Source organism: Rissa tridactyla, chromosome 5 (assembly GCF_028500815.1).
Source record: "Rissa tridactyla isolate bRisTri1 chromosome 5, bRisTri1.patW.cur.20221130, whole genome shotgun sequence".
NCBI classification, from domain to species: domain Eukaryota; kingdom Metazoa; phylum Chordata; class Aves; order Charadriiformes; family Laridae; genus Rissa; species Rissa tridactyla.
The window spans coordinates 59418797-59435461 of NC_071470.1; the positions used below are offsets into that span (position 1 = coordinate 59418797).

The window sequence follows — 16665 nt, forward strand, 5'->3', positions numbered from 1 at the left end:
CCCGGCCCCTCATGTCGGCGCAGGCGGGGAAGCGCCGCGGCACCGGCGTTGCCGTTTCCCACCCCCTTCCTGCCTCTTCCCCCGTCGCCGCCGGCAGCGTTCGGGCCTTGATCGCGGCGCCAGGCCGCCGCGGTGGTGAGGGCGGGCGGCGGCGGGGCCGAGGAGGGGGGACCCTGGGGCGGGTGGCGGGGGAGGAGGCGAGCCCGGGGTAGGCCGGCCCGCCGGCTAGCCGTTCCCAGCGTCTCAGAGGCGCCCCGGCAGCCGGTAGGTCGAGGTGGGGGGCTGCAGCCGGTCTGGCTCTGTGGTGCCCGGGTCGGGTTGGGTTGGTTTCTGTCGCGGTTCCCCGCTGTAGATACGAGGTGTCGTTTTTCCCCCATAGCCTGGCTGGGCTAATGGTCGTCGGTGGGGCTGACCGTCCTCTCTCTCTCTCCGCCGACTGAACAGGGAGCCTGCGTCGACTGGGATCCGCCTCTGGAAACCCTGGGTAGGTGGGATGAATCCAGGCCTCCCCGCCATCCCAGCTTGCTGATCAGCAAGTAATTAATACTGCTTCAGACAGTGCTGATTTGAAGGTAAGAAACACTGTGAAATGCCCCCCCTCTGCTGCTCTTCGTACCGTCTTAGTCCTTGGTAACATGTAGCTGCTCGGTTTGTCCCTGGGTTATGCCCCACAAGCAGCTGAGGCTTTAAAAAATGAAGGGCATTACTTCCACAATTAAATAGAAGCCTGGCATTAAAACTGATAGTGTTGCCTTTTAAAAGGAAACAGGTGAGTGCATAAACGTTGAGCATCTGGTGAGAACTAGGACATAATGTTAGAATGGCTCCCCTCCCCCCGCCAATATTACATGCCTTTCTTTGATTCAGTACCAGCTGAACTAAAATGAGAAGTATAACCTGGATGCAGGAATATGTTAACAAAACTTTGTACTAGAGGCACCTGACAATAGTACCACTAGGTCCCCTTTTGGAAGGAGGTGTTTTGGCGTACCTAATGGGTATGCTGGCAGCAGCTCAGCCCTGTAACGGAGAATGCAGGAGAAGAATGGGAATTGATAAATATATTGGAAGAACCACTGTCAAATGGGTCTGTGTGATACAGGTGGAGAAGGTTCTCTTATGGGTTGATCACACATCCTCGTTGTTTACAAAACACCGGGAGGGCACCACTGAATGAGATGGATGTCAGCAACCACAGCAGAGGAAGTCGGGTGTTTTTTCCAGGGGTAGGTTTATCCTTAGTACCACAATTTGTTTATGCTGGGCAGTCCCAGAGTACCTGTGCTTTTTGTGGAGGGTGATCGTGGAGGAGCAGAACAGCTCGGGGATGATTACTTTTGGCTGTAATGAAATGGTGGTGGCTTACTTTGAGGGGAACATCCAGTCTTGTGTCCCAGGCAGTGGGTGAAATGAAGGCTTTTACCTATGCAGGGACTGAAGCCTGTGCCTCTCAGATGAGGTGTGTTGCTCTCTGGCTTGAGATCTAGATCCTGGGGTGATCTGATAACATTAGCATTGCTTATCTGCATCCCTTGTTATATAAGGGCACAGGTGACTGGTGGTATATGTTGCAGTGGAGGTGCCTCCTGTTGACTGTCTTGTGTGTTAGCTTACGTGTAGGAGTTAATATCCACCCTGTGGAAGACCTTAACTGGTGAGATTTGTGGCTTGCTTTCAATAACTCTGTCCCTTGCTATGTTACTTCAGCGCTTTCTAATTCAGCCTAAAAACTCAAAAGGACAAATCTAAGGTCAGAATGTTGTAGTCGTCAAGTTGTGACAGGCTGCAGGTGCCACATATCAGAAATGTTAAAATGTTTGCCCCATCTGAACAGTAAATAAGAGTTAACCTTTGTGCAGGATTGCCTTGAAAACTGTTTTAGGGTATATCTGCGCTCTCAGAGAAAAGACTTGTATGTCTGGGCCTTTACTTTCAATCTCATAGGAGAGGGAGTTGTCAGTCACATCTGGTTTCCAAGGCAGCTTGTAGGGAATTGAAATAAGATGTGTACCTTCGTAGTAGGGATGGGAACTGGTGTTCTGGGTCATACGTGGGGTCTATTTTACTTGTCCTGTGTTTGGTGGCAGTCACCTGCCAGGTCTAGGAAGCATCAATTCCCAGTCTGCATAACAAGAAACAAGCAGCCCAGTGGTAGTTTGTTCCAAATCCTAGTGCTTAGTTATCACTAAGGTAACTTAACAATGAAAAAAGTCTTTACTAATGGCTGAAGGCCTTAGTAGCACAGATTATGGTTGTTTTTTTTAAATCCTATCGAACTGTTTAACTTGATGTCTTAGTTAAATGATGTATTAATTCAGATCTTTGGGTATTGATTTATTCAGCTAGCTAAAATAGGAACTTGTTTCCTAAGAGTTTTCAATTAACATAGAAATAACGCAGCATAAATAATTATTCCTAGTCATTCAGGGATCTTTGATCTTTCTTTTTTTTTTTTTTTTTTAAATAAGCACCAATCAGGAAGATCCAAGTTAAATAGCTTGGAGCTGTTAATATAAAATGGAATTGTACTTTTAGTAAATCTAACTGTAGCAAATAAAAGAAGGAAGTCTTGTGTCTCCTCAGTGGGGAAAGGAATATGGCTGTCTATTTTGAAATAATTTATTGAAGTATGGGGGTTCTTGTCTTCTGGCTCCTGCACATTTTAATTGCTTAAATGCTGTGGTGTTCTATCAGCTTCTTAATGTTCAAAGTGATTCCTATGTAACATCATTTTCTTGTGTTTTTCAGTTCCTCTACTGAAGAATTGAGTGGGGTGGCCAACTGTGAAATTGCATCCAATGTAATCAGATTATTTCTTTTTGTAACCCTTCTAGTGTAAACAAATCACATTGCATCATGGCGGCAGACTCTATGGAAATTGATGATGCTTTGTATAGGTAAGAATATCTGATTTTTAAGCATTGCTCTTGACTTTTCAGCAACACTTAACATTTACACGCAGTTAAGGGAAAGACAAGGCTTGTGTCTTCAATAGTTAATTCAGAAAACCTACTCTACTGAATAGGTTTTACAGTGATTTAAAATTAAAAGTTATTTCTGTTCTCTAAATCCTGGCACTGGAAAGGTCTGTACTAAGTGCATTTCACTATTTGGATTGTGAGTGCAAATATTACATTTGATACAAATTTATTTACTGAAGCACTGTACAGTTCATGAATTTTATGTCCTCAGTTGCTTGTTGAATGGAGGGCTGTTAAACAGAACTGTGAACTCGTCACTAGTGACGCAGACTTACCTGCAGAACTTGGTATTGCGGATTAAAAACTGATTGGATGATAGAATAACTGATAATATTCGAACTTTTTCGGAAATGACTGGGAATTCTTGACTTGCGTTCATACACTCTTGACTTTATTTGTATTTTGTTTTGATCTGAATTTATCTTTGCTGTAGTCGCCAGAGGTATGTTCTTGGAGACACGGCAATGCAGAAGATGGCTCAGTCCCACGTATTCCTGAGTGGTATAGGTGGCCTTGGTGTGGAGATTGGTAAGTTAGCTAACATTTATTTAAGCAGACATAAGTGTATGCTAACATACTGTTTCAGAATACTTGTAAAGCTGATTTTAGATGTAGTAAGCATGTCCAAAGTATGCGAGTGAATCTATATGTGCCTGATGCATGTGAGTTACAGAGCAGGTGCAGGAACTTTTCTCTAGTAAGCTTTTTAGTAGAATAACATTGCAAATTTTACTTTAAAATGTGCTTTCATGGGCCAGATTGCTTTACCCAAAATCTTGTTTCTTGGGTGAGGTTGAGGGTGGGTAATCTGAGTTATTCTTTTAGGCATCAGTATCAGTGAATATAATACAGGAACAGCTATAGCCTGAACTATCCCCATGTAGGAAATGAGGGGGGTGGGAGATAGGAAAACAGATGAAATGTGGTGAAAAAGGCATAAATGCCTTGGTGAAGAGACTCCTTAACAGGTTCTCTTACTCTTTATGAGCAAGACTTGCCCTGACTGGTTCTTACCTGGTGTATTGCGCTTTCAGTTGGCTTTAATGGTACTCTGCACCAGATGCCAGAATAGAGTCTTGGAGTTTTGCAGTTTATTGTCATTAGTGTCTCCATAGTCACGCTTGTGGGATGGACAGCTGACAAATGACAAATATAGAGAGCCTTTTTAACCTTGCTCATGTTGTTCTGCTTTCAATGGTGCCGTAGAATGCTTGAGCCAAATGTAAAAGAGAACAAACCCTTAAGCTGTGAAGTTCTTAGCAATGACATACTGTTATTGTCCACCCACGTAACTATTCAATTACAGATTTGGAAGAAATCTGTAATAGTCCCTCTCTTTCTGTTTGTTTCTTTTTTTTTCTTTCAGCCAAAAATATAATTCTGGCTGGGGTAAAGGTAAGTAAGAGAGTTCTGTTGTTGGGTATTCTTGGGCGAGAAGGGGAGAAAGAGGGACAACACTACTAGCTAGCTAATCTTAAGTTTCTGAAACTGTCTTTCAGTAGAAGGATTGCAAAACATTTGAGGACCTGGGGGTGAAAACTTTTAATAATCTGCTTGTTCTAGTGGTATGGTCTGAGTCTCATGGTAATGTCTACTGCACTCTGAAATACCTCATGTAATATTTTAGCCAGCTGCTGATCAGACATTGAATCCTTTTGTACAAGAGTGGTCTCTCCTAAAAGGAGTGGTATAAACTCAAAAGCCAAACTATTCAAAATATGTTATCCTATTCTGTCATCCATCAGAAGCCTTTTGTGTAGACATTAGAATGGTTGGGTGCAACTGTTTTTGTGCTGCTGGGATTAATTTTATCAGAGCAGCCTTTTAAAACTCATTCTTCCACTCAAAGCAAACCAAACTTGTTTTTAGTTTTGGGAGTCCATTAATTTACAGATTGCAATTGGCCATTAATCACAGTGTGGCAAAAATAATCGTCGGTATTTAAAGGCTCTCATCAGTGCAAGCTTGGAGGAAGATGCTTAATGAAGTACATATTGGAGGTTGGAGGAGCTTGTTCTTATACACGGTACGACTAAATCTTCTGCAGTGCTTGTCCTCCAGCATTTCATGTGGGGCTTGATCCATCCTTTGGGGTGCTATGACCATGTACACTTCTGCCAGTAAATGCTTTTTGCTGAACTTTCTTAGGCTCTTACGGTTCACGACACCAGGCAGTGCACAAAATGGGATTTGGGGATCAACTTCTTCATCCATGAAGATGATATTACCAGTCAAAGGAACAGGTTCGTGAAGCCTTTGAAGTTAGGGAGGACTGAATTTGACCGGGAGTAACAGTTTCATCAGTGGCAAAAATAACAGTTCATCGTCCTGGTGGTGCTAATACGTATCAAACACTCGTTAAACCCTTTCTCTGCAGTTACTGGCTTTGAGTGTGTCGTGGTTTTGGCCAAATTGGCCAGTGGCTGACGACAGATGCTCCCCCCAACCTCTCGTACACAGAGAGGAGGAGGAGAGATAAAGAGATTTACGAGTTTAGAAGAAACTAAACTACTTTAATGAAACATTAATAATAAAATAAAAAGGAAAATAATGAAATAGATACAGTGTATATACAAAACCATATTAAGCTCCCAGGATAACATCACCATCAGGCACTGGGGAAGTCCCAGACTGGACACAGTGATGGATGGGAACTGGATTCCACAGATCAAGTCAGGAAGCCGCGGATCAGGATCAAAGGCAGATGAACAGACAGGGTCCTCCTCAGATGTCGGCCATTGAAGGGAGAGAGTTGCCTCTTTGATCCCTCAGCATTTATACTGGGCATGGGGCAAATGGGATGGAATACCCCTGTTGGTCAATTTTTGGTCACCTGTCCTGTCCACTCCTCTGTCGGGACCCCTCTACGCTTTTCTGCTTCCGACCGTCCAATGGGGCAAATAACAAAATTAGCTGACCTTGGTTGTTACAGCAATAAATGTAAGCAAGAGTCTCTCTGTATACCATTCCTTGGCACAAACTGTAAACATCGCTCTTATCCCTCTGAAAACAAACCATTTTCAACACAACATGCTGTTAATTTCAGAGAATTAGAAGAGGCCTAGCTAAGAAGTAAAATTACTGAACAGAAGCTTGGTTCAGTTTTACCTCAAACCAGGGCAGTGCAGTGCCCAAGTAGATATTGGGGGAAGTCTAGGTTGATACTGGCTTTCTGTCTGAGTCAAACATTTCACTTCTTACAGTTGGGAGCTTGTAAAGTTAATAGTGGGGACCAGGGTGCATTTCTTCCTTGGGCTTTCTCAGACACCTATGTGAGACTAGAAAACAGCATGACACCAGAGCATCAGTGAGTCCTGTTGTATATTGGACAGAGCTGTTTTCCTCAGATCTGCTAGGAATTTAAGTGTGAATAAATGAGTTGGTGGTTATTGCCTGGGTTTTTTTTTTTTTTTTGCCTGGAGACACCTGTAGGGAATGTGTGGTATGAAATTCTGTATTGAAAATATCATTTTGTAGATGCATAAAAAAAGAGTTGCTGTTTGAAACTTTTAAGTTGCTGTTCTTTCAGGGCTGAGGCCACACTTCATCGTATTGCAGAACTCAATCCATATGTCCATGTAGCAGCATCAACTGTGCCACTAGATGAAACCACAGATCTGTCTTTTCTAAAGCAGTACCAGGTATGTCACTCTTAAAGCAGTTTTATGTGGTATTTTGCTCAGAGCAAACAACTTGGATTTTTTTTATATAAGTAAATAAAATTAAAAAAAACTTTGAAGTACATTTTGAGATGATGTAAAGAAAGAAGTAGGTCTTGTATTTGAACTAATGAAATGGTCATGCTTGTTTTTTTTTTTTTTTTTTTTACAGGGGTGGTTTTGTATTCCTACCATTTTCTTATGACACTTATTATGGAATTCACTATGACAATAAGTGATATAGCCGTACAGGTTTTTTTTTGCTGTTCAGAGGTGAAACTGTGACTTTTTTTTGCAGCTATGTAGCACAGAGGTTCTGTATGTATTTTGTCTGCTGTATTCCAGGCAGTAGAAATTCAGGCTATATAATTAGAAAGATCACTTATGTATGTATCTAATGAAATGTAAGCTCCTCTGTGGTGGAATGAGGATGTTTTCAGTTGTTCAGTCAGCTGTCTCCTCCCTGTGTGCATGGCTCAGGCTGAGTTGGGAACTTTTACTGTGTGGTTATCGGTTATACCCAAGCTCACCAAGTTTCTGAATGTCCCAGCTATAATAAGCTATGTATAACTGAATGGGATGCAGTGCATGTGCCTTGTAACCCAATACTATCCTAAACTTTAAAAGAATGCTTGCAGAAACTGTATGTCTGCAATTTGATGAGCACCAGTACTTGAAGCTTGTGCAGACTTCTTGGTATGCTCTGATGAGCATCATTTGTGTTTGTTTTGCTAACTTTAGTCTTAAAATTCAAGATCTACATTTTCTCTGAGATTATCCATAACCGTTTTGTAAGTATTCTAATTAGGTTTTGAGTTTCGCAGCTGCAGTAAAAAAAAAAAAAAGAAAAGCGGGAATTTGCTGTTCCTGTTCTTGCTCATCTTCTTTCCAGAACTTGTGGAACAGTAACTTGTCTGTTCTGATGTGTAATGAGAAAACTGACTCAAGACTGCTTTCTCTGTTTATGTGTGGGGGAGAGGAATCAGGACACCTGAGTAACTTACTGTTAGTACTACTTTTTCCATAGCCTGAAGATGTTGATTGCTTCCAGTGTCTTAGATTTATTTCTGTTCTTGTTCGCAGTGTGTCATATTGACTGAAGTAAGTCTGTTGCTGCAGAAGAAGATTAATGACTTCTGTCACGCTCAGCAGCCACCTATTAAGGTAATGTAAAAAATTAAGCATATGAATAATCTGTACAATGAGCATTCTGGACCTCCGGCATGTTCCACCCAGAAATGGAGAAAGCTGGTTATGAAGTATATAGTTCTATGCAGAGAGCATGTTGATGGATCAGTATGAGATTTTGGGAGTACGATGCTTCTACTCTGTACGTACATCTGCTGTTATTTGGATATCAGCCCAGATAACCGTAGCTTTGTTTTTAAAAAAAAAAAAAATAAACAACACAAAACCAAAAACCAGAAACAAACCACAAGAAGTTCTGTTAAAGAAATAGTTTTCCCTGTTAACTCATAATTGTCCTGAAAGAACGTGCTGAGACCGAATGTAACAGTAGTAGAAATGGCAGTATTTCACTATTTCACTGCATATTGGTGTGATTCCTGTGTTTTGTGTTCGGGTTTCTGAAGTGCTTATGCAGGTTCAAAGTCTGTCATGAATGCTGTGCTATGTAGTCAGTGGCCTGGGTGCACGTGAAAAGTTTCTGCTGTAGAAGTTAAACCTGCTAGCCTTGGACAAGGTTGAATGTGAGAGGTCATTCCTTTGGCTTGTGCTGTTTTAGGGATACTCATGATTTTTACATTCTGTTGTAGTTTATCAGTGCAGATGTATATGGAATGTGTTCACGATTGTTTTGTGACTTCGGTGATGAATTTGAAGTGCTGGATACAACGGGAGAGGAGCCAAAGGAGATCTTCATTTCAAATATAACACAAGTAAGGAATAGAAGTCATTGTGCTGCTTTAATTTTTTTTATAATGATTCGTTATTGGCCATGTGACCAGGCAGAGTGTTTCACTTCAGCAGCCTGCTAAGCAGTTGAAAATTGGCTCTATAGCAGAGGCAAACAAAGTTCATTCTTGTGTCAGTGATAAGGTGCTAACATTGTAGAGCATACTGATGCCTCCTGGTCACTGCGTACAATGTAACAGCACAATATTGAGTCGTCTTTTTTGAGAGTGAGAGAGAGAGAGAAACAAACCAGGAGATACAGAGAGAATAGGACATAGCCTTGGTGTGGGAATAGGTTAAGCCTTTTCGGGAAGCCTTGAAATAGGCATGAAAATAGCCCCTTTTTATGAGAAACTGCAGCACGTATAGAGGAGGACTACTGGCATGATCAAGGGGATTGAGAGCCTGCTTTGAAAAGAAATTTCAGTGTTTGTTTTAACCTACTAAAGCAGAGGTGACAAGAAGAGGATATTATTGCTAATACTTCCAGTGCAGAATGTCCAGATATCCATTTGATCTTGCATTGTTGTTTTATAAATGGAAACAACTTTATCTCCTTCTTTCAACTCTGGAAGTCCAGATCCAGACTATAGCCTCACAGCAAGTCTTCTGTCATATCTCCAGTTTAGATGTAATAATAACCCAACTGGAAGGGGTTGTATAGCAAGTTAGGTTTGATATGAATTAAAGCTCACGATATGATGATTTGGGTAGCCTGTTCTTTGATATCTTTAAAAGGTAATGGGTGATTGATTGTTCTCATTAATTACATAAAGAGTACACAGTTATGTTTCATGGCTTGTGCTGATTGCCTGCCAAGTCAAGGAATGAATATATATCTGTGTGTCTATATATCCTGTGATTCATAATCTGATACTTGAGTTTAGTTGTATCTTGCTTGCACTCTTTGAAGTGTAAAACTGACTGGAATTACAAGTCGATACCAAAAAACACCATGAAGAGGCTGTTCTTGTCCTGTGGACAGGGTTGAGGTGGCATTCTGTCCCTAAATCAGAGAACAATTTTCTGTGGTCAAACTCATTTGCCATTCTCCGTGCCACAGAGAATAATGTAGTCCACAGTAGTTAAGTTTCATGCTACTTAACTGAAATCTTTCTAATATTGGATGCTCAAGAAGGGATAGCAGGAGGCTTTATAGGCCAGGCTTGCTTGCAAGTCCACTGCGTTACAGCCTGAGCTGCACCATAAGGTCTTGATGAGACATCTTCTGACTGCAGAGGGGTCTCTGTGTGCATGGGAGGTTGGCATGGCATCCTGTAGCATGATGAGATGTTGTCTGAGTTGTCTGCAAGTGCAAGCTTGGTTGTTTGTGATCTGCTTGAGGCTGTGGTTTTCCTGTATTTAAGGACGTCCAGCTTTGTAAGCTTCCTAACTTTTAAGAATGAGTTTGGGGTGTCCTTTTTAAGATTAGATGGAAAGGAAGCATGGAGTAATAAGGACCATTCACAAGATTTTATTTCTTAATGTCTCTAAAAATTTCTTTGTACAGGTAGTCTATTTCAGGTTTGGGAAAAGGAAATAAATTTGCTACTACTTCAGAACAGAACAATGAATTTGACTGCTAAGAACTAACAAATGCAGTTTGCTAACATGCTGAGAACTGTAAGAGGTAAAAAGGAAAGTGTCTGTGTCATGAAAACACTGTTAAATTGAAAAACCAACAGAATTGAAAAAGTTATAGGTAACTCCCTTGTTATGGCAGAACTGAGGTGCTAAAAGTATTAGAGGCTGCAGTTGCAATAGCCAAAATGCTATCTGTCTACGATGAAGCATGACTCCTTTACCCAAGACACTTTCGTCCTTGCTAACTTTGCCATTTTCACTTTCAGTCAAATCCTGGTATTGTCACTTGCCTTGAAAATCATCCACACAGGCTTGAGACAGGACAGTTCTTAACCTTTCGGGAAGTTAATGGAATGTCATGCTTAAATGGATCCACACACCAAATAACAGGTAAACTGGGTAAACTGTTGCTTACTTATTTGCAAGGTTTTTATTTTTTGGCCTGTTTTAGCCACTGTAGTGTTAGTTACTGTAGCCAGAGGACTGCTTGGTTGTGCAGACCTCCAGTGAGCTTGCACAAAAAAAAGGCTTTCTGGTGCACTGATCTTCCTTGTGTTGCCTTGACTCCGTTTCCATTTAGTGAAGTCTTTCCAAACTCATCTTGCTGTGTAAGGAGCAATGGAAACTCTCAGCTAGTGGAAACAAGTTGGCAGCCTCTGAGGTTACCGTCATTAGTTTGCTGACAAACCTGTTTTGTTTTTTTGAGGGTCCAGTAATGCCTGTGCTTCTGTCATGGTTTTGGACTAAATTACCACCACTTTGTAACTGTTTGCCTTGTAGTTTTTTGGGTGACAATTTAAGTGTACAGCGGTGCATTGACATCACTTTGTTTCTAAGCATGCTTTTGAAGGGGTTCTCGTGATTATGTTTACCCTCCTGTGGTCTGCATCATGCATGTTCCAAGACCTACTGCTTGGTTCCTTTCGGTGCTAGGGAATTGCCCAGTTCCTAGATCTGAGTGCCTATTTTTCTGGAGCAGAAGAGAGAATGGGGGTTGGTTGGTTGTTTTCAAGTATTTTGTGCTTTGAGGGAAATACAGTACCTTTTGAACCACATGGTTGAGTCTGTTCTCTCTGAACCCTTTTGTTTTGCTAGTGCTGATGCCGTTCAGTTCCTTCCTCTTAATCAGCCCAGCTTTTGGTTTCAGTTTTCCATGAATTAACAATGTGACTTAAATGCCCCAGCTGCCCTTTTTGATTGTCTGTTGTTCTAGTCACGGGGCTAAAATCCTACTCCGAGGAATATACTGGACACTGCTGTGCACAGTCTAAATAAAACTGAGAGCGATTTCATTTTTCTTACAGAGCTGTGGTCATCAGAATTCTTGTTAAATATGCTACCCCTTTAAAAAGCTTATTTCATAACAGATCATGTGAAACTAATACTTTAGCCCAGAAACTGGCAGAGAGGGACAATCCTGTTACGAGGATCAGCTGTGTTTATGCTTTCAAAGCAAGGTTGCACACTACAAAATTACAGCGCAAAAAGCATTGGCAAAACATGAGTTTATTGTACGCAGAATTGCAGTATCCAATGACACTTTTAATTATTCTAACTAATTATTAATTAATTAGTCACTGTTTATTCTCGTCACTTTACAGTGGTGTCACCTTATTCCTTCAGCATTGGCAATACGTCGGATATGGAGCCTTACTTACATGGAGGCATAGCTGTCCAAGTGAAGACGCCCAAGACGTTTTACTTTGTGAGTGTGTGCTTGGCATTACCAGGTTCTTAAGTGTTAATGGTCTGAGCACTGGAAGCGGAGTTCAGCAGATACATGATTTCATTACCCATAATTTGGGTTCACACTAATTCTGTTGGGTAGGAATGGCAAAACTGATTTAGTAAACCATAGAGAATAGGAAAGATTTCAAAGTTGCCTGCTGATATAGAGGGGAAAAAAAAATATGGGCATCCTATCCCTGTACTTATGGGGACTCCATGAACGTCTATGAATGTGGTTTCTTGGTGGCCTTCTGAGAAGAAGGAACAGTTGGATAAGAGGAGTTGCAAGCTGCATTGTGCTGCGTGCTTTTCTGGGTCCGCAGAAAGTAGATCTTGACTGCCCTCAAACCTTCTGAAAAGCTGGGAGTGAGGACCAGCTGCTTCTGAATAGGAGAATACACAGCTCAGTATCTTGTCTCTCTGAAGCGGTATCTTCCTGTTCTTCCTGAGTGCAGAAGTTCCACAAGCAAACAGCCAGTTGTGCATGAAATCTTTGGTAGCCAACCTCAAAGCAGTTTAAGTGATGGGTCTTGCAACTAGGATGTGAACTACCTCTCTGATTATTTTTGATTGGCAAAACTTGCAGTAGATGATTATTTTATGCATCTTTTGTAGCATTAATAATTGAGAGAGTAATAGCAATACTAGTAAGAAAGGATATTGGGTTCTTAAGTCTCTCCAGGAAGAGTATTGTTTTGCCCGGTAGCAGTGACTGTCGTGTCCTTAAAGTGGATGTGTTGTTACCATGAATTCTACTTTTCCAGGAACGGTTGGAGAAGCAGATAACAAATCCATTATGTCTTGTTGCGGATTTTAGCAAGCCTCAGGTAATTAGCATGCGGGATTTGGGCATAAGTGCTTTAATGTTAAAACTACATGGAATGTAATCTGCAGCTTTCTGTGTAGAACAACTTAATTTCCTAATTCTATTCTGTAGTAGTTAAATATTAGTTTAAAGTGTGAAAGAAGAGTTGAGGTATCAGTTTGTGTGGTCACACAGAATATATATTATGGTTTAGATCACCACAGAGGCTTGTTATCGTTGATTTGCACCAAGTATGTTGTAAATGCATAGCTCAGCCACCTCTGCCGTTTAAAATCTCAGTTTTTAATAAGTGTAAATTTTGTAAGCGACACAATGTTTTTTTTCATGTATCTAATGATGTTTAGTTGATAAAAATGACACTGGCATCAAAGCTGGGATAGTCAGAAAAAGGGGATCATAGGTTGGTGGGAAACTGGAGTTAACAGTCTAAGAATAATTTTTCTTCTTCTTTGGAAAAAAATTACTCAGAGGTATTTTTAAAATCTGAAAGGAAGCTAACAGTATTTGCCTTTAACACAATTTTAGTTAAGTATTATGGACATGCGAAGCGTGTCAGTCTTAGACTCGTTAAAATTTTAAACTAAAAATGTTCGTGTAATCACTTTTTGTTTGATTGATAATGTAAAGTCTGACTTGCCTGTTTGATTCTTAATACTGGACTTTGGTATGGGTATTTGGCAAAATGCAATGCATTCTAATGTGTAGTTAAAAGAAGATTTTACTGCGTTTTCCAATTTCAGCACTAAATTCTTTTGGGGACTCTTTAGTTGGACTTAGTTGAAGCAGGTGCTGAAAGTGCATGAAGGATATTCCGCTACCACTGAGTAATACTTTATAATCCCAGTTTGTAAAAAACATTAGTGTAAGGTATTTCAAATTCACTTTTTAATGCTATTTAAAAACTTTTTTGTAGCAGTGTGGTTAAGAGACAGGGAAATGAAGTGGTAACATAAGAGTTCAAATAGTTGCTTTTGTTTCCTTCTGTTTTCTCGAGCTTGTAACTGCTCAACAGCTATTGTTGTCTTAACAGGCACCTTTGCAGATCCATGTTGCCATGCTTGCCTTGAACCACTTCCAGGAGAACTTTGGTCGCAGACCTAACATTGGGTAAGGCAGAAGTCTCATGTTTGCTAAGCCTTGAATCAGACAGAACTCTCCTTTTGTTGTAGTTACTGGTTTGATGTGCAGCAGGGTACCTTGTCTGTCTGGTACTTAGTAGATGACATAGAAGAGAGAAGTAGAAACCTAGATGAAAAATGTTGCCTAATGCATGTCTTGTTTGTAAAAGGGCTTTCCCAATATAGCAATGGCACTTTCTGGGCCCAGGTAGACAGAAAATGCTTCTGGAGGAAGTCTTTCTCTGTTCCTTTTTTTTTTTTTTTTTTTCACATCGTTGGGGTAATATGGAAAAGTTACTTCAGTGATTCCTGAATTACCCTGTAGCTTAAGGATTTAAAAAAAAAAATGTCTGAAGGGTTTGGGTTTTTTTCATTTGCAGTAATATTTTTTTTTCAGCTGTGGTTCTTTATGTGCATAATTTTGAGTTAAACAAGAGAAAACTACTTACAAAGTATAAATCTTAAGACTGGACTTGCACATGGACTTCTCCACTAAGAGTCCTGTTCTTGAGCTAACCGTAACATTTAGAAGTGCATCTTTAATCTTCACTGTTAAAACCAATATAAATTTCCAACCTCTTCCTACTGTATCCAGTGCCTTTTTTTCTCTGTTAAATGTGTTTCTAGAAGGACTCTGGAATGTTTAAGTTATCGTTATTGTTTCTACCCTGGTAGATGTCTTCAAGATGCTGAAGAAATGCTGAAAATAGCCATGTCCATAAGTGAAACACTGGAAAACAAAGTGCGTAAGGAATCATTGTCGTTATCAGTCATTTTTGATGTGCTCATTTACTTGCCTAAAGGTCATGCTTTATTTGTTGGTCCTTGTTCTGGTCTTTGTGTACATCTTCAGATGGATCAGTTGGCTTTCTGAACTGAGGAAACAGAACGGTGTTTCAGCACGGGTTCAGCCGAACGTTCACCTGACATGAAAGCTGAATCCTGTGGCTATGTGAATCCATTTTTTAGATAAATGCATATTAAAAGTACAGGCTATGCAGTGGATCTGTCTTGGCTGGAAACCTTTTTGCTAATCAGAGTGAAACAATTTGTCTGTCTCTTCTGAAAAACAATAATCTATGAAACTGTCAAGCACTGACTTGCTTGACTGAATGGATAAATGTGTTGTTATGTCTTATTTTTCAGCCTCAGGTGAATGGAGATGTAGTGAAATGGCTGTCTAGGACTGCTCAGGGATTTCTGGCTCCTCTGGCTGCAGCAGTGGGTGGTGTTGCTAGCCAGGAAGTCTTGAAAGCAGTAACAGGAAAATTTTCTCCGTTGCAGCAGTGGGTAAGGCTGTCTTTGGGTTTGGATCTTTATTTTGACAATGATGTTACAAATGTATGGTTGTGTGTAACTGCTGTATGATCAAAATAGACTGAACAACTTCTATAATGGGGGGAGGGGGAAAGATTGAGACTGAATTTAGGAAAAAAGATAATGTTTTTATGTGTACAATAAAAGTGCAGCCAGTTTTAGTTAAAATTTTTGTATTTGGGGTTCAGACACCCCATTCTGTTTTCCCACAAGCAAGGAGAGCTTTGGCTTGTCAGTGCATGGCTGAAAAGGTGTGATGTAGTCCAGATGCCAGTTCAAGCTACTGTATGTAAGAGCAGTGCTGTCACTCTCAGGGTGAGTGTTAGAATAAAGTTAGATTTAAAAACTTCACAGTCTAATTTGGAGGGGTAACCGTCAGAAGTCAAAAGTTTGCAGCTCATGTTTCAACAAGCTTTTTTTCCCGTCGGTGTCCAGGTGCTTTTGCCTGTCCACTAAAACGGTGAAGTGAACTGTAGGGAGCTGAATGCTGTATAGTCTTCCACTGACAGTAAAAACTTAGTGCTTCTAAATTTCTAGCTGTGTTGTACATAGAAAATATTTACTTCACTTTTTAAACGAAAATAACATGACTGTTTTTCTTTTCTTTTTTACAGTAGTTTTTCTTTTCTTTTTTACAGTAGTTTTTCTTTTCTTTTTTACAGTAGTTTTTCTTTTCTTTTTTACAGCTATATATAGATATGTTAGACATTGTAACACCTCTAGAAAAAATGGGCACTGAAGAATTTCTCCCACGGTAAATATAACTACAATCTGCTGTTTTATGTGTTGCTCATACCTGAGTCTCAAGCAGGCACAGAAGATGTCTTTTAAAGTTAGTTCAGTGCTGTTTGCTGGAGGGACGGGCTTGGGGTTGAGAACATGTGTCATATTTGAGCATGGGAGGACTAGGAATTATAGGGGACTCTGTCTGATTTTCTTAGTTCCTGTCGAAGTGCAGTTTGGCATCAATGACACTACTGTGATAAATGACAACTTACTAGTCTTCTGGTTTTGTCTTCTATGCCTGCATAGAGGAGATAGGTATGATGCCTTGAGGGCTTGTATTGGAGACTCTCTGTGCCAGAAGCTGCACGATTTGAATGTTTTTTTGGTGAGTATGACGTTGTTACACTTTCTGCACATGCTTTGTCAATACAGCTAATATCCACTGTCTTCAAAATAATGAGAGCTGCTCTGATGGCATGTGCCACTGCAGAATAAATGGCCCAAAATTATAATGGGAGTTGTATATTTTACTCTTCTTCATGGTTTTCATTTACGTTTCTGACTCTAAAAATGTCATTTGTTTAGGTTGGCTGTGGAGCTATAGGCTGTGAAATGTTAAAAAACTTTGCGCTTCTTGGTGTTGGTACTGGGCAAGACAAAGGATTGGTAAGTCACCTGTTAACCTTGCTTTGCTAATTAAAAAGTAATGTGGCAAGGAATAATACAATAATTAGATTACTTAAAATATTAACATCTAAGCCTTATTTCAGGTTGATCTCTGTGCAGAGGGTAAGATGGTCTCAGCACAGAGT

The 16665-nt window shown here is 40.5% G+C and overlaps 1 protein-coding gene across 3 annotated transcripts in view; it reads left to right on the plus strand.

Annotated features, from left to right (window-relative positions):
- The window catches only part of UBA6 (ubiquitin like modifier activating enzyme 6), a 33065-nt gene continuing 16400 nt past the window's right edge, over nt 1-16665 (plus strand). Inside the window, exons 1-18 of one of the 3 annotated variants that reach the window (XM_054203016.1) lie at nt 1-135; nt 380-572; nt 2835-2897; nt 3415-3509; nt 4348-4376; nt 5130-5224; nt 6511-6622; nt 7724-7804; nt 8416-8538; nt 10405-10528; nt 11740-11843; nt 12631-12693; nt 13723-13799; nt 14486-14552; nt 14957-15100; nt 15814-15881; nt 16160-16238; nt 16439-16519. In XM_054203016.1, coding sequence (XP_054058991.1) covers nt 2857-2897; nt 3415-3509; nt 4348-4376; nt 5130-5224; nt 6511-6622; nt 7724-7804; nt 8416-8538; nt 10405-10528; nt 11740-11843; nt 12631-12693; nt 13723-13799; nt 14486-14552; nt 14957-15100; nt 15814-15881; nt 16160-16238; nt 16439-16519 — 1383 coding nt within the window. In that variant the 5' untranslated portion in view covers nt 1-135; nt 380-572; nt 2835-2856. Of the gene's footprint in view, nt 136-379; nt 573-1086; nt 1227-2834; nt 2898-3414; nt 3510-4347; nt 4377-5129; nt 5225-6510; nt 6623-7723; nt 7805-8415; nt 8539-10404; nt 10529-11739; nt 11844-12630; nt 12694-13722; nt 13800-14485; nt 14553-14956; nt 15101-15813; nt 15882-16159; nt 16239-16438; nt 16520-16665 lie in introns of those variants that run through there. The other 2 variants (XM_054203015.1, XM_054203013.1) reach the window with 2 other exon arrangements.